The sequence below is a fragment of the Gopherus evgoodei genome, chromosome 7, assembly GCF_007399415.2.
Source record: "Gopherus evgoodei ecotype Sinaloan lineage chromosome 7, rGopEvg1_v1.p, whole genome shotgun sequence".
Classification (NCBI taxonomy): domain Eukaryota; kingdom Metazoa; phylum Chordata; order Testudines; family Testudinidae; genus Gopherus; species Gopherus evgoodei.
In genome coordinates, this window is record NC_044328.1 from 92,663,962 (window position 1) to 92,682,371 (window position 18,410).

The following is an 18,410-nucleotide window of genomic DNA, read 5'->3' on the forward strand; positions in this document are numbered from 1 at the left end:
TGCTCATGTACACAGATTTAGAGTGGCCCTAGTTGCTTACCTCACTTTAGCTCTTTGGCACCACTCCAGCAGCAGAGAAGATTCAGAATTTGGCTAGATCTCAGCAGCTGATAATTTGGCCTTTTGGGTAGTCCTTGGCTGGTGTAGAGCCAGCATAAGTAGCTACACCATCTTCTCCTGGCCTGAACATAAAGGGCATGTGAAAGACAGAAGGACCATGGCTGGAATGCTACTGAGCTCCAGCTACTCTCAGATGACGGATGGCACTTTAGGGACAGGTACCAGCATTCATGGTTTCGATCAGCCTTAAGGGTATTCTAAACTGTGCTGGAGTTAGGGCCAGTATATCACCAGTTCAAGAACTAGGGAGCTAGCTCCTCTGTGACACCACAACACCGTGCCAGATGGACACTGGGCTAGTATTTCTAAGGGTATGTCTACACTACCTGCAGGATCGGTGGGCAGCGATCGATCCAGTGGGGTCGATTTATCGCATGTAGTCTAGACACGATAAATCAATCCCCTTGCGCTCTCCCATCAACTCCTGTACTCCACCACCATGAGAGGCGCAGGCAGAGTTGACAAGGGAGCAGCAGCAGTCGACTCACTGCGGTGAAGACACCACAGTAAGTCGATCTAAGTATGTCGACTTCAGCTACGTTGTTCACGTAGCTGAAGTTGCTTAACTTAGATCGATACCCTCCCCGCCCCCCTCCCCCGCTGTCCCCAGTGTAGACCAGGCCTAAGACTCTACTATAGTAAATGAAAATTCAGTAAAGCTGACAGACTCAGGAGAAGACTGAATTTAAAGTAACTGTCCAGCTAACAAACTATCCAGTTAGGTCTATATAATAATGAGGACTTGATTTTATACTGATGGGAACTATTTTTTCCACACAGGTACAAGCTTTGGGTTGACACCTGTTCTGAAATGTTTGGGGGTTTGGATATCTGTGCTGTCAAAGCTGTACATGGCAAGGATGGAAAGGATTATATTTTTGAGGTAAGATATGCCATACTTGTCAATATAAGCATTTCCTTGTTAAAAGACCTGAGTAAAACCACTCTACATATGATTTAGGTGTCCAACTCAGGTTGTTTGCATTTCAGAGGATGTAGTGTATTTAACAATGTTTAAGTCATAATGCAAGACCACATAACCAAGTTAGGGGCACAGCTTGCTGGAAAATGTAACCATATCATAATGTTTTCTAGTGTCTGAGGAAACGTACACATACTATAAACAAAAACAAATGGAGGTGTCTTATTTTCCCAACTCAAACTTTCCTTCCTAAATGGGCTCACCAAGATTACTTTGGAGTAAGATTTGTGTGCAACACTATCCTAAGGGAACCCCAGCAAAAGTGTATCTTTACATGGAAAGGGAAATGAAGAACCTTGTTTTCACTATGTGCCTTTTTTTTTTCAGCCTAAAATGCAATTTTCAGGTCTGATACCCCATGAGCCATCAATGCTGGAAGACACTGCTAGGCTTTTCAAAATGATATAGGAGTTTCTAGACCTGATGGTTCTTGATCATTTGGATTACCCCTACTCTGCCCCCCAAAAAGCCATCACAGATTGTTTATCTATGTAGTCCATTGGGGGAGTGACTCCTCCCCCTCCTGGTCTGTGGGCGGCCAGTCCATCCCACTACATGTCACCTGACATGGGGAATCAGCGAGGCAATGGGAGAAGCGAGCTTGGGCCTGTGATCAGGGCCAAACAACAAACACAGTTACGGAGCCCCAGTCCCTGGTTGGGGCAGGGCAGCAGAGTGTCTCGGGCTCAGGCCTGTACTCAGGCTAGGCAGCAAACAGCCAGTTAGCACAGGCCCTTGATCAGGGCGGGGCAGTAGAGTCTAAAGGGCTCAGGCTGAGCAGCAGACACTCAGGCCTCCTAGTTCTGGCAGAGGGCCGACAGGCGCAGGCTTCTTGCCTGCGGGGGAAAGGGAATGCCACCCCGCAAATTGTGGTGGCAGGTGGGATGCAGGCCCACCCACTGCACTGTGTCCTGGCCAAGGGCCCTAGCAGTGGCAGCAGTGTGCTTCCAGTCCTGTCCACTGACTTCCAGCAGGAGGGTTGAGTGAGGCGTAGCTCCATCCACCAGAGTTCAATGAGGGGCTCCTCCCCCTCTCGGTCTGTGGGTGGCCAATCCGCCTCACTACAGTCTAACAACGTAGGATGCTTTCAGCATCTCAGAACAGTCTGTCCCTAGGATCCCAGTTCCATTGTATTCAAATCCCCCCAAAAACAAAAGCAAGAGTGGTTTTATCCAAGCCACCAAAGTACACTGGTATCCTGGAGATATGCTCTGGTTTTGTCCTCTCATGGATCATGGTATCCATTTCTAAATAAAACCAAAACAGTTGGTTCTTTTGTGTTCTGCTTGAGAGATTCCAAAAGAAGAAAATACATAAAAAGCTGCTTACAAATGCAATTAAAATTCATTTGTCATCACTGTCAAGTGCTAAGCACTCATGACTCCCACTGACATCAGTAGTAGTTGAGGTAACTCAGAAGCTCGCAGGATCAAACTCAGTGCTGTCCTCCTCAAAAATTAGAGTTCATCAGTAGTAGCTCCCTCACATCTTGAAGAATGTGAACTGTAGAGCTCCTGTTTCCTCAGACAACATGCCTGGCTACATCAAAACAACTGTATACACATCCAGCAGGATGAAAGCCATTCCATTCTAACCCCTTATTTTCACTCCCTTGTATACTGCAACTCTCTCTGAAGTATCCATGCTTGTTTTCAGCAATAATTTCAGTTTTTGTTAAGTTTCTATAAAGCTGGTTAAGATGGCTGATTGTAAGCATGGAAGTTTTCCCTTTTTTTAAAAAAAAAAAATCTCCTTCTTGGTTCTTTTTCTGCTAATTCAAAATAGAGGATAGTGCTTGAATTTGCAATTTACCATGGACTTAGAGCACAATCTTGCAAGGTTCTGAGCAACACCTGCAAAACGGTAAGCACCTGCCAACTGAAGTTAACATGTGCTCAGTAACTTTCTAGATGAGGACCAGTGTCTGTGACAGGTCTGAAAAATGTTTTCATTGATTAAAAAAAATTGTGAATGAAAATGTCATAACAGACATGCACAATACTTCATTTTTCTTCCTCCTTTTGAGCACATGCCCTGGCCATCTGCACCGGATATACTCCTGTTTTTTTTTTTTAATTCTAATCAACTGTAGTGGGCCTACTTAAGCATCATTTAAAAATATAATACATAATAGACACTGCACTGAAATTACAAACTGATAGAAATATTGTAATTCTTTGCTACTCTACAGAGTCAGCTGAATTGTTTTGGAAACGGTATCACATTCATCAGCATGGGTTGTTATAAGTTTTATTATCCACTGAGATGTAGAACTGCTCTAGAAGTTCAGATTCATGACATACGTAAAAATCTATGATTTCCTAAAAACATGTAGTGATTGGTATTAAAAAGTCAACATTTACCGCACAGTTGTTCTGAGATATCACAAAGATTGCCTGCTTTAAGATAGGGGGAAACTTGTGGTGTCTCAGATATGGTTTGGTAACCAAGGGTAAATGCTGACTTTTTAAACGTCAAGCTGTATAAACAGACTTGCACCCAATATAGTAAGATGATACAAATGCTAACTTTTAAAAATAGTAGACCACCACACAATGTAGGAACACTTAAGTCAAATAGACACACTTAAGTCAAATTCAGATGCAATGTTAGGACCCCTTCAACAAACACATCCTCTCAGACAGGAGGACTGGGTCCTTTGTAAATACACGCTTTCTGTCTAGGCCAGGGGTTCTCAAACTGGGGATCAAGACCCCTCGGGGTTGTGAGCTGTCAGCCTCAACCCCAAACCCTGCTTTTCCTCCAGCATTTATAATGGTGTTAAATATATAAAAATGTGGTTTTAATTTATAAGGGGGGTCACACACAGAGGCTTGCTATGTAAAAGGGGTCACCAGTACAAAAGTCTGAAAACCACTGTTCTAGGCAGATACCGTCTATACAATACAAGGTTCATGATTTGGGACACACATAAGCAGAGACTCACAATATCAGGATACCCATGGTACTTAGGTACTATGTGCATTACCTCTAGACTTACGCTGAAAGAAAAGTAACTAAGTTATTATTATAATTGTATGTCTTATGAAAATAACACTAGCTCTGGCCGGTGAAAGCTGTTACCCAATTTCATATTGCCCGTCACTTTTCATTTTATATGCTATTATCATTAATCATATTCCCCTGGTAATTTAGCTGGTCTGTTTTGTGCTGTGGATGGTCATTTCAGATTTCCATGATTTAAAGCTCTGCTTCTTTTCAGTCCTCAAAAGTCTTTAAGCAATAGACAGTGCCAGAATCAGATACAAAGTGCTGACACCGTATTATGTCTGATGAACTTAATGTTCTAGCTGTACTCTTAAAGCACCTTTTCTAAAGAGATCCATTACTTATGTTTTAGTTCAGTGCCTGCTCACTGTATGCAAGTGTTATTTATTTGATATTTTATCCAAGTCTAAAGAAGGCTAAGCTATTCTTCATTGTTCTGAAATAGTTTTCTCTGATACATGTAGGTGGATTGAATGTGGTTCTCCTGTTGTCTGGCACATTTTCTGTAACAACCAGCTAATTATTTGCATTTTAAAGCCTCCTAACTGGGCATATAATATTACTAGCATACTTGATCTGTACCAGTGATGTGAGTGATCATAAATAAAATGGAAGTATTTCTGAAATACACTGAATTCATAAAGACAGAAATATGTCGTAAGTGCTAAGCAACACTGAAGCAAATTTACAGACACTTAGCAACCTGGAGTAAGAAATAAGTCTTATTCTGGAAAAGAAAAATCTACAGACTCTCATCTTCAAATATTAGCCTCTTTTAGAGTTTTTCTTCATGGGGCTTCATGTTTTGCTTTGACATGTTAATAAATGGTTTTCAATGTCTTTGGCTATCAACAATTACAGTTTAAAATACAGATTTCTAGATATATTAGGTTTCTGGGTTAAGTCAAACTTCTCACCAGCAGCACCTCCTCCTCTCCATGCAGACAGACCAGCACTCCTTTTTAACCAGCCCCCCAGGAGGATTTTTCCCCTGATTTGGAAGGTGCTGCTTGCTGAGACCACTACAATTATTATTCCTTAGCACTTACTGAGTAGAAAAGATTAACGTTGGAGCAGCTCCTATTCCTTCCTCATATCAGCGATCAAGAATGGCATCAATTAATGTTTTGGGACTGGCTGGCTAACAACAGTGGTGTCTCCAGTTGTTCTCTGGCAGTGGTGACCTTGACTGCCACTGGTGTTGCAGGACTACACTGCATCTATCATGCTATAGCCCCACCTCCACGCCCTTCTTCAGGGCTCCTCGCAGAGAATATGGATTGTTTGTTTTGCGGCCCTTTGTAAGTGAAACACCCGCTCTTCCATCAGCTCAAAAATGCTATTCTCTGGGTTTGGCAGTCACTTCTGCCTCTCCCTCAGCATCTGTACAAACAACATTCCATTAGAAGCATTATTCCCTGTGGTTACAGAGATCTGTCCCCAGAATAAAAAATGCTGAATTTGTGTCCTGTCTCAGGATCAGGCTCTCTCTTTGGAAGAGGCTGATGTAACCACTAATTAAGAGTGGACAGCAAACCATTCCAACTGTCTCTGGGTGCCTAAATCAGTTAATCTCTGCAGCTGCACTGTTCTTGAAACTAAGGGGTGGCATTCATCTACTTTGCCATATCCTGACACGCTTAGTGGAGTGTACTCTTCAAAACCTGGCATGTACTCCTATGTCTGTGACTCAGCATTAAAGCTAGTTAAATTTTGGGAAATTTTGATTTTTTTTCTAGTGAAAAATATCAAACCTTGGTGATGAAAATGTGGGGAGAAGTCTGGCAAAACTTCCTCAAATCCTCTTTACCCACAATTTTCTCAAATTTAAAAAAAAATAACATTTTGATGAAGTGTGGACTGCTCTTGTACCAAAGGCCCAGGGCTTCCTGATTCTCAGACTAGCTGGCTACCTGCACACCTGCATGGTGGGGCTGTCCTGGAGCCACAGACCCTACTGACTTCTTTGACAGGGTAACTGGTTTGGTGGATGGGGGAATGTGGTGGACTTCAGCAAGGCTTTTGACACAGTCCCACAGAGGGCTTGATTACCCAATAGGCAGACTAAGCATGTGCTTAGGGCACCAGCAAAGCAGGGGGCACCAAAAAAAAAGAGATTTTTTTTGAAAAAAATTGATATTTGATATTTCAAAAAAATCATTGAAGTAGTCATGGGAAAAATCAGAACTTTATTAGACTTCCTTACACTCCACTACACACTCCTCCCCCATTTTTCTGGTCTCTTTTTATTACTTATCCCCACCTAAACCAGGGAGGGCATCCTACTAACGTAGATCGAAATAATGTGAGGAAATCAGAGACTGTAACTGATCATCCTACTCCTGGTAGTAAAACAGACATTGTTCTAGAAGGTGTGGATGTGTCAGAGACTGAACCTGCTCATGCTGTAAATAATAGGAGAAAAGATCCTGGTATGTGGGTTGATTTCAGTACCAATGATGTAGCTTACTGGATAGATCGTAGACCAAATGACTGTCAGCACGACGCTGGGCCATTTGACAAATCACGTCAGACTTTTACCAATGGCAAACAAACAAGATATTGTCCACAAAAAATATTTTTTGGCATGAAAGCAAATGGTGAGAAATACACTTGAGAATGGCTACTGTATTCACCATCAACAGGGTCTGTGTACTATTTTGTTTGCAAACTTTTTGCTTATAAACCTTCAATATCCCAGTTTGCTGCAGATGGATTTAGTGACTGGCGGAATGCTGTTTTAATTGAACAACATGAAAATAGCACTACTCACAGAGATTCAGTGTTGACATATTTAAATCGAAGACAGGGCTTTGAATGACACAAAAATTGGAAGAACAAATTAAAGGGGAGCATGAATACTGGCAACATGTCTTGAAGTGTGTTATAGCTGTTATTCAAACATTAGCTGAATGTGCTCTGCCTTTCCGGGGATCAATGACACATTTGGATCATTGCAGAATGGAAATTTCTTGGAATTGTTGGAGCTTGTGGCCTAGTTTGACCCATTTTTAGCAGGCCATATCTCAAAATATGGGAATGCTGGCAAAGGTAACCCATCATACTTATCCAAGACAATATGTGATTAACTCATTGGTCTAATGAGTGACAAAGTTCGTTCAGCTATTGTGGATGAAATAAGTACTGCTGGGTACTTCTTTTTATCTGTTGACTCTACACTTGATCTTTCACATATTGATCAATTGAGTATTGTACTAAGGTATTGTACTCCCACAGACGGAAAACCAGTTGAACGATTTATAACATTCCTCAATTTGAAAAGCCACACTGGTGAAGAAATGGCAAATCAAGTACTGCATTATCTTTGCCAAGTTTGCAAAATAGATTTCTCAAAGTGCTGAGGTCAGTCTTGTGACAATGCTGCCAACATGTCAGGGCATTATCAAGGAATGCAGAAGAAGCTTTTAGAACAGAACAAATATGCCATATTCATAGCATGTGCTGCACACTCTCTCAATCTTGTTCGCCACGGTGCTGTTGATTGTTGTCCAGTGGCAGTAAGGTTTTTCTCAACAGTCCAGTTACTTTATACATTTTTCTCTCCCTCAACACACCGATGGGCAGTTCTTAAAACATATTTGGGCAATGATCGTGTGTTGATATCTCTTTCTACTACTCGCTAGGAGGCACATGCAGTGGCAACAAATGCAATTCTGGAGTCCTACTCAAAGATTGTGCATGCATTAGAAAGTATAGCTAAAGACCGATCACAAAAGGGAGAAACTATACGAGAGGCAGAAAACATTGCCAACAAGATGCAGGAACTAGAGCTGACCATGTGGAATGAAATTTTACAACGCTTACCACACAAATCAAGCTCTCCAAGAAAAAGAATTGGATTTGAAAACATGTGCAGACCTCTGTCAATCATTAGAAGACCACTTGCACACTTTGAGGAATGATTTTGAAAGATTTGAAGACATATCAAAAGATATCTTGCCTGATACTAACTACAAAGAAGCCCAGTCCCGCAAGCGAATCAGGAAAAAACAAGCAAATGATAGCAGTGCAACAGAAACAGCATTGAATCCTAGAGACAAATTTCACGTAGCTACTTAGTATGCTATAATTGATACACTTGAAGCTCATATGAAGAGGAGAGGTGAAGTGTACAAAGAAGTAGATTTTCTTTTCTAAACGATATGGACTTATCTGACGAACAATATTCACAAGGTTCCCAAAAGCTAGGTCATTTATACCCTGTTGATGTGAACATGAATCTCTGTGGAGAAGTACAGCATTTCCACTGTTATATGCACGCAAAAAGTTTAATGAAACAGGAAAAATGAAATTCAGTCACATTGATCTTCATGACATAATACTGAAAGACGGAATAGAATGTATATTTCCAAATGTAGAGATTGCACTATGTGTTTTTCTAACATTGATGATTACTGACTGCTCCGCGGAACGCTCTTTTTCTCAGCTGAAAAGAATAAAAAACCCTCAGAGAACAACGTATCAGGACAGATTTGATTCACTTTCCCTATTCTGTATGGAAGCAAACATCCTTCGTTGAGTCAACTTTGATGAATTTATCCAGAATTTTGCAATCAGAAAATCTAGAAAGAAGCTATTTTAATTTCAGCATACATGCAAGTTTTCTGTCATTTCGAAAAATAAATTATTTTATAGTATAGTATTGTTTTTATTTTGAATTATATATGGGGGGGCACCATAATCTTTTCAGTGCTTAGGCCCTCTAAAGGTCTTAATCCAGCCCTGGTCCCACATGACTTTCTGATAAATAACCTAGAGAAATGTGGGCTTGGCAGAACTACCATTAATTGGATACATAATTGGTTAAACAACTGCAAACAAAGAATAACTATTAACAGAATGTCGTCAGGTTAGAGGGAGGTCTCAGTGGGTTTCCATAGGGACCTGTTCTGGCTCTGGTGTTTAATGACCTAGATGTAGGAATAGAGAGAATCCCTGATCAAATTTCCAGATGACACAAAGCTGGGCAGGGGTTGCCAGCGCTTTGGAAGATAGAGCTAAAATTCAGAGGGATCTTGATAAATTGGAAAACTGAGCTATAAACAGCAGTGGCTCCAAATACCAGCGCTCCAAGTGCGTGCTCAGGGCTGCAAGCCGCGAGGGGCACCCTGCCGGTCCCTGCTAGGGCAGCAGTCAGGCAGCCTTCGGCGGCGCATCTGCGGGAGGTCCACCAGTTCTGCGGATTCGGCAGCAATTCGACGGTGAGTACGCTGAAGCCGCGGGATCAGTGGACCTCCCGCAGGCATGCCGCCAAATCTGCGGGACCAGGGACCTCCCACAGGCAAGCTGCCAAAGGCTGCCTAACTGCCATGCTTGGGGCAGGAAAAAAAGCTAGAGCCACCCCTGGCTATAAAACAACAAAATGAAATTCAACAAAAGACAAATATAAACCAAAGGCACAAATACAGAATGGGGGATAACTGGTTTGGCAGCAGCACTGCTGAGAAGATCTGGGAGTAGTGATGGATCACAACCTCAACATGAGTCAGCAATGCAATGCTGTTGCAAAAAAAACAAAAAAAAAACAAAACACAAATGCAATTTTAGGTTGCATACAAGTCACAGGAGGTGATAGTACTGCTCTACTCAGTGCTGGTTAGGCTTCAATTGGAGTAGTGTGTCCCATTTTGGTCAGCAATGTATAGAAAGGATGTAGAGAAAGTGGAAAGGATCCAAAGGTGATTGACAAAAATGATTAAAGAGATGAAATGCAAGCCATGTGAGCAAAGACTGAAGGAACTGGGTGTGTTTAGTTCAGAAAAGAGGAGATTAAGGGGGGATGTGATAGCAGTTTTCAAATACTTGAAAGGCTGCCATTAAAAAAAGGGAGAAAAGTTGTTCTCTCTTGCCACAGAGAGTAGGACAAGAGTCAAGGGGTACAAACTACAGCATAGCAGATTTAGATTAAATATCAGGAAAAGCTTCCTAACTGTAAGAACAGTAGGACAATGGAACAGACTGCCTAGGGAGGTTTTGAAAGCTCCTTCACTGGAGGTTTTCAAAAGGAGGCTGGATAGCCTCTGTCTTAGATGGTTTAGACACAACAAATCCTGTATATTGGCAGGGGGTTAGACTGAGAGGACCCTTGTGGTCCCTTTTAACCCTATGATTCTAAGTCCATCAGAGGACCTCCTTGCTCCACAGCAGGAAATTCTGGAAGTCCTGAGAGTGCCAGTTTGAGTCACACAGCTTCGGACATGGGGCTTTCAGCTTCTAGCTCCATAGCAGGGAACCTGGAAGCCCTGGCATGGTGGGGCTGTAACTGGAGCCAGGGACCCAGGCAGTCCACATGATGGGGCTATCCTGGAGCCATGGGCCCTGGAAGCCCAGACTTCCCCAGCAGTTTGCCACACAGACTGTCTGGGAACCAGATACGTCCAATAGAAGCTTGCCTGTCATTTGATGAAAGTTCATCGCACCCAACTCCCTTTCACAAGATATTTCAGGTTCAACAAAGTGGCATTTTCCTACCAGCTCTACTTGAAACTCTGATTATGATCCCTACTACTCTTTTAGATAGGGGGTCTTTATGAGCATTCTTTGCCTAACTGTTAAACGTTCTCTAGAACATTCCTACATTTTTGAAAGAAAAGAATAGCTACATCTTTACTATGTTGTAGTCATTCCTTTTTGCTATCACTGCTATTTCTGATGAATTCTAACTGGCTTTTCCAGCAGAAAGGTATCATTCTGAATACTTGTGGCAAGCCATGTCCTAGGGCAGGGGCAGGCAAACTTTTTGGCTTGAGGGCCACATCGGGTTTCTGAAATTGTATGGCGGACCGGTTAGGGGAGGCAAACAGCCAGATGTGGCTCAGCCCCCACTCCCATCTGACTCTCCGCTTTTCTTGCTCCCTGATGGTGCCCCTGGGACTCCTGCCCCATCCACCCCTCCCTGTCCCCTGACTGCCCCCCGCCGCCATATCCATCCTCTCCTCTCATTCCTGACTGCCCCTCTGGGACCCTTGCCCCATCCAACCATTCCTTCTCCCTGATCACTCCCAGAACCCCTGCCCCTGATTGCCCCCCACTGCCCCATCCAACCCCCCTCCTTCCTGACTGCCCACTTAGGAGCCCTGCCCCCATTCAACCTCCCTGCTCCCTGCCTTCTGACTGCCACAACCCCTAGCCACACCCTTGCCTCCGACCACCACCTCGAACTCCCCTGCCCTCTATCCAACCCCCGCTGCTCTGGTGGAGCACTGGTGGCTGGCGGCACTACAGCTACACCGCACAGAGCACCAGGACAGGCAGCTGCGCCGCCCGGCTGGAGCCAGCCACGCCACCGCGCAGCACAGAGCACTGGGTCAGGCTGAGGCTCTACAGCTGTGCTGCCCGGCAAGGGCTTGCAGCCCCACCGCCCAGAGCACTGCGCCGGAGGTGAGGCGAGCTGAGGCTGCGGGGGAGGGGGAACAGCCAGGGAGGGGCTGGGTGCTAGTTTCCTGGGCCAGGAGCTTAGGAGCTGGGCAGGAGGGTCCCACAGGCTGGATGGGACAGACTAATATTCTAGAGACTGTTGTATTTAGAAAGTAGCTGGCTATGTGCTAAGGCAAAAGGAAGCCTTGGCAGATTTACTTTCATACTGCAAAGGACTGTGTCTGTAAAGTCAAAATCCTATTAGAGAGTAATGAAGCTAATTAAAGAATCACTTAGCTAGAAGAATTGATTGTCAGGTTTATCAGCAGGAAAGCCAAGTAATAATTCTGTGCAGCTATCAGAGCTGTTCATTTAGTTTCTGTTCTTTTCACCTCAATTTGAATATTCAGCTGCCATTACCATTACACCAAAGACATGCTATAGAAATATGAACAAATTTTATGAATTCAACATTTAGTTTTAACTGCTTCACAAGTTCATGCTAATAAAACATCTAATTAATGTCCATTTACAGGGTTCAACTTCTTTTCATACTTATAATATAGATGGAATGACAAATGTAAAAAAAAATGCTTCTCTAGTTTTAACACACTGTTGCACAGCAGCAAGTGTTGGTACTTTGAACACTGCTTTGCATTGCAGAGTACTAGTGAATGCCATCTCGCCATAATTCATTCTTGGAAAATCAAAACTGGAAGAAGCTACACAAGATGCTCTTATAATAGTGGCACAAGAACCCAAATTAGAATCCTTTACATTGACCCCACAGCTCAGAGGCATCCTCCTGATTTGCATTTAATACTGAATCAGTTTGTGGAATTTTAGATGCTTACCCTAAAATCAGTCTATAGGACCTTCTTCCCTCCAGAAACCAGCTTCCTGCCTGTAGATCTATAAACCACAGGCTTTGATAACCTTTCAGATTTCATTCAGAATATTTTTGGTAGCTTTAAGCAGGTAGGAGTCTTATGGCTTTTCTACATGGGGAGTTAGTGCAGAATAGTTTGTGCATTTTAAGTTTATGCTCTAGCTTACACCACACTAATTTCCTAGTGTAGACATGCCCTTAAAAATAGATAAATTCATTATCAGTTTCACCATCTGTAAGATAGAGATGATACTGACCTCCTTCGTAAAGAGCTTTGAGACCTATTGATGAAAAGCAGTATATGAGATCTAGCTGTTATTAAATATAACTCACATTAGATAGAGGTTTTTATTTTACAAGTTGTTATAACCTTATTCCCAGATCTGGACCTTAGCGTCCAAAATATGGGGGTTAGCATGAAAACCTCCAAGCTTAGTCACCAGCTTGGACCTGGTACCTGCTGCCACCACCCAAAAAATTAGAGTGTTTTGGGGCACTCTGGTCCCACTGAAAAACCTTCCCTGGGGACCCCAAGACCCAAATCCCTTGAGTCTCACAACAAAGGGAAATAATCCTTTTTCCCTTCCCCCCCCCCAGATGCTCCTGGAGAGATACACAGACACAAGCTCTGTGAAACTACACAGAGTGATTCCCCCTCTCCGTTCCCCAGTCCTGGGAACAAAAAGGACTTTCCTATTCCCCAGAGGGAATGCAAAATCAGGCTAGCCAATTCAACACACACAGACCTCCCCTGATTTCTTCCTCCCACCAATTCCCTGGTGAGTACAGACTCAATTTCCCTGAAGTAAAGAAAACTCCAACAGGTCTTAAAAGAAAGCTTTATATAAAAAAGAAAGAAAAAATACAAATGTTCTCTCTGTATTAAGATGATACAACACAGGGTCAATTGCTTAAAAGAATATTGAATAAACAGCCTTATTCAAAAAGAATACAAATCAAAGCACTCCAGCACTTATATTCATGCAAATACCAAAGAAAAGAAACCATAGAACTTACTATCTGATCTCTTTGTCCTTACACTTAGAAACAGAAGACTAGAAAGTAGAAAGTACTTCTCCAAAGCTTAGAGGAAGCAGGCAGACAGACAAAAGACTCAGACACACAATTCCCTCCACCCAAAGTTGAAAAAATCCGGTTTCCTGATTGGTTCTCTGGTCAGGTGGTTCAGGTGAAAGAGACATTAACCCTTAGCTATCTGTTTATGACACGCCCCCCAAATTGCAGACAGTGGGGGAAGCTCACTGGCGGCAATTTCCTTCTAGAACTTGAAAATAAACAGATTAATACAACACATGCACCTTTACATATACTACTAAGTATATAACTAACAGACTTTTACATTTTAAGAACACTTTTTAACTACTGGATTCTGGGAAACTCTCACGGGAGAGTGCATCAGCAACTTTGTTAGAAGCTCCTGTGATGTGTTGAATTTCAAAATCAAAATCTTGGAGAGCTAAACTCCAACGAAGAAGTTTCTTGTTGTTCCCCTTGGCAGTATGAAGCCACTTTAGTGCAGCATGGTCAGTTTGTAGTTGGAACCGCCGTCCCCAAACATATGGGCGTAGCTTTTCCAGGGCGTACACAATGGCATAGCATTCCTTTTCACTGACTGACCAGTGACTTTCCCTCTCAGACAGTTTCTTGCTGAGAAACACGACAGGATGGAAGTTGTGATCTGTTGCTTCCTGCATGAGCACTGCTCCTATACCACGCTCAGATGCATCTGTGGTTACTAGGAATGGTTTGTCAAAATCCGGGGCCCTGAGCACAGGGTCAGACATGAGCGTTGCCTTAAGCTGGGTAAAGGCTTTTTGACACTCATCAGTCCACTTAACGGCATTTGGCTGGGTCTTTTTGGTCAGGTCGGTCAATGGGGCAGCGATTTGGCTGTAGTGTGGTACAAATCGCCTGTAGTATCCGGCCAAGCCTAAGAAGGATTGGACCTGTTTCTTTGACCTTGGGACAGGCCACTTTTGGATAGCATCCACCTTGGCCTGTAGGGGGTTTATGGTTCCTCGACCCACCTGGTGCCCCAGGTAAGTCACTCTGTTTTGGCCTATTTGACACTTTTTGGCCTTAACAGTTAGTCCTGCCTGCCTGATGCGCTCAAAGACCTTTTCCAGGTGGAGTAGGTGTTCGGGCCAGGAGTCTGAAAAAATGGCCACATCATCGAGGTAGGCAACTGCAAATTCTCCCAGTCCAGCTAGTAGACCATCTACCAGCCTCTGGAAGGTGGCGGGTGCATTTCGAAGGCCGAAAGGAAGGACATTGAATTCATACACCCCCGCATGGGTGACGAATGCTGACCTCTCCTTGGCAGGTTCATCTAGCGGTACTTGCCAGTACCCCTTGGTTAAGTCTATGGTAGAGATGAACTGGGCACGTCCCAACTTTTCCAATAGCTCATCAGTGCGTGGCATTGGATAGTTGTCCGGACGAGTTACCGCATTTAGCTTACGGTAGTCCACGCAAAAGCGTATTTCCCCATCTGGTTTGGGTACCAGAACCACTGGAGATGCCCATGCACTGGTAGATGGGCGGATTATACCCATCTGTAGCATGTTCTGGATCTCCCGTTCTATAGCAGCTTGGGCATGAGGAGACACTCGGTAGGGTGGGGTTCTGATTGGGTGAGCATTACCTGTATCAATGGAGTGGTATGCCCGTTCAGTCCGTCCTGGGGTGGCTGAGAACAATGGGGCGAAGCTAGTGCACAGCTCCTTGATTTGTTGCCGCTGCAGACGTTCCAGGGTGGTTGAGAGGTTCACCTCTTCCACGCCACCGTCTTTTTTTCCGTCGTAGTAGACACCGTCAGGCCACTCAGCATCATCTCCCTGGACTGTAAACTGACAAACCTGTAAGTCTCTGGAATAGAAAGGCTTGAGAGAATTAACATGGTACACTTTAGGCTTTAGTGAGGAATTGGGAAATGCTATGAGGTAGTTTACAGCTCCCAGGCGCTCTTGGACCGTGAATGGCCCTTCCCATGATGCTTCCATCTTATGGGCCTGTTGCGCCTTCAAGACCATAACCTGGTCTCCTACCTTGAAGGAACGTTCTCTGGCATGTCTGTCATACCAGGCCTTTTGCTCTTCTTGAGCATCCTTTAGGTTCTCTCTAGCAAGGGCTAAAGAGTGTCGGAGGGTGCTTTGTAGGTTGCTTACAAAGTCCAGAATGTTAGTTCCTGGAGAAGGCGTAAACCCCTCCCATTGCTGCTTCACCAACTGTAATGGCCCCTTAACCTCGTGACCATACACAAGTTCAAATGGTGAAAACCCTAAACTGGGATGTGGTACAGCCCTGTAGGCAAACAGCAACTGCTGCAACACTAGGTCCCAATTATTGGAGAATTCGTTGATGAATTTTCTTATCATGGCCCCCAAAGTTCCATTGAACCTTTCCACCAGGCCATTGGTTTGATGGTGGTACGGGGTGGCAACCAAGTGATTCACCCCATGAGTTTCCCACAGTTTTTCCATGGTCCCTGCCAGGAAATTAGACCCTGAATCTGTAAGGATGTCAGAGGGCCAACCTACCCTGGCAAAGATGTCTGTTAGGGCCAGGCACACAGTGTTAGCCCTGGTGTTGCCTAGAGCTACTGCTTCTGGCCATCGGGTAGCAAAGTCCACTAAAGTCAGTACGTACTGCTTTCCTCTGGGCGTCTTTTTTGGGAAAGGGCCTAGAATATCCACAGCTACTCGCTGAAATGGGACCTCAATTATGGGGAGTGGCTGGAGAGGGGCCTTGACCTGGTCTTGAGGCTTACCCACTCTTTGGCATATCTCACAAGACCGGACATACTTGGCAACATCCTTGCCCATCCCCTCCCAGTGGAAGGACTTCCCCAACCGGTCCTTGGTTCTGTTCACCCCAGCATGGCCACTGGGATGATCATGGGCTAAGCTTAAGAGCTTCCCCCGGTACTTAGTTGGAACCACCAACTGTTTTTGCGGCTGCCATTCTTCCCGGTGTCCACCAGAAAGAATTTCCTTGTATAAAAGTCCTTGGTCTATAACAAACCGGGATCGATTAGAAGAGCTGAGAGGCGGTGGGGTGCTCCGTGCCGCCGCCCACGCTTTCTGAAGGCTGTCATCTGCTTCCTGCTCAGCCTGGAACTGTCCCCTTGAGGCTGGGGTCACCAGTTCTTCCTCAGACTGTGGACTTGGGCTTGGTCCCTCTGGAAGCGATGTAGGTGATGGGGTTGTTTCCGTTGCTGGTGAACCGCTCTCCGCTGGTGCACCTGAGGGTATTTCAGGCTCTGGCTGAGCCTTTTGGGTATGGCTGTCTTTTGCTTCTGCCAGTTCTGGCTTGCTGGCGCCCTCTGGCGTTGAGTTTGAAGATGTGGTTGCACTTGCTGGTGTTGGTTGCTGTTCCAGTTCCGGGCCTGGGACTGGAGATGCTGTGGCTGTTTCAGTGGTAGGCATGGAATCCGGGTCCACTACCTCTGTCTGGGTCTCTGGTAACACAGACGGGGCCTCTGTGGACGGCTCAGGAACAGGAATGGGTCTGGAAGCTTGCCTGGTTTGGCTACGGGTAACCATTCCCACTCTCTTGGCCCGCCTCACCTGGTTGGCCAAGTCTTCCCCCAGTAGCATGGGGATAGGATAATTGTCATACACTGCAAAAGTCCACATTCCTGACCAGCCTTTGTACTGGACAGGCAGTTGAGCTGTAGGCAAGTCTACAGCTTGTGACATGAAGGGGTAAATTGTAACTTTGGCCTTTGGGTTGATGAATTTGGGGTCAACGAAGGATTGGTGGATAGCTGACACTTGTGCCCCCGTGTCTCTCCACGCAGTAACCTTCTTTCCGCCCACTCTCAAATTTTCCCTTCGCTCCAAGGGTATTTGAGAGGCATCTGGGCCTGGGGATCTTTGGGGTGATGGTGGTGTAATGAATTGCACTCGCATGGTGTTCTTGGGACAGTTGGCCTTGATATGTCCCAGTTCATTACACTTAAAGCATCTTCCATCTGATGGGTCACTGGGCCGAGGTGAGTTACTGGAGACTGGTGAGGTTGAAGAGTAGGGTATCTGTGGCTTTACTTGGGTGGTATGTAGGGTCTTTGGCTGTCCTCGGTTGTAGGGTTTATGGTCTGTGTGCCCCCTGGGGTAATCGTTCCCCTTGACTGTAGCTTTTTTGCTTTCTGCCAGTTCCATCCATTTGGCTCCAATCTCCCCCGCCTCAGCGATATTTTTGGGATTTCTATCTTGTATGTACCGTGTGATGTCTTCAGGAACACCATCCAAGAACTGCTCCATTTGTATGAGGAGGTTCACTTCTTCCAAGGTTTGAATGTTGTTTCCTGTTAACCAGGCCTCATAGTTTTTTGCAATGTAGTAGGCGTGTTTGGGAAATGACACCTCTGGTTTCCACTTTTGGGTTCTGAAGCGCCGACGGGCATGATCTGGGGTTATCCCCATCCTGTATCTGGCCTTGGTTTGAAAAAGTTTATAGTCATTCATTTGCAGCTTAGGCATTTCAGCTGCCACCTCTGCTAAAGGTCCACTGAGCTGTGACCTCAATTCTACCATGTACTGGTCTTCGGGGATGTTGTACCCAAGACAAGCTCTTTCAAAATTTTCCAAGAAGGCCTCGGTGTCATCACCTGCCTTGTAGGTGGGAAATTTCCTGTGCTGTGGAGCAATAATTGGCGCCGGGTTGTTAGGGTTGGCTGGCACATGCAGCCCAGCTTTTGCCATCTCCAGTTCATGTTTTCTCTGTTTTTCCTTATCTTCCATTTCTTTTTGTTGTTTTTCCATTTCTCGGCGGTGGGCCACCTCTTCTTCCTCTAGCTTTCTTTTGTGTGCTGCCTCTTGGGCTGCCTGTTCTCTTTGGAAGGCTGCCAGTTTGATGCTTTCTTCCTTTTCTTTTATCTCCATCTCTTTTTGTTTTATTTCCAGTTGTCGCCTGTGTTCAGCTTCTTTTAATTGGTCTTCGGCCTCCATTTTTGTCCTAGTAGACATGGTTCCTGTTTTCTTGTGTTGGGGTGCCCTCCGGTGTTTCTCT

The 18,410-nt window shown here is 44.7% G+C and overlaps 1 protein-coding gene across 2 annotated transcripts in view; it reads left to right on the forward strand.

Moving 5' to 3' along the window:
• Nucleotides 1-18,410, forward strand: part of SYN2 (synapsin II) — a 435,882-nt gene that overhangs the window by 374,060 nt on the left and 43,412 nt on the right. For both annotated transcript variants that reach the window (XM_030569938.1, XM_030569939.1), the window contains exon 9: nt 901-1,003. In XM_030569938.1, the coding sequence (XP_030425798.1) occupies nt 901-1,003 (103 nt within the window). The remainder of the gene's footprint in view (nt 1-900; nt 1,004-18,410) is intronic.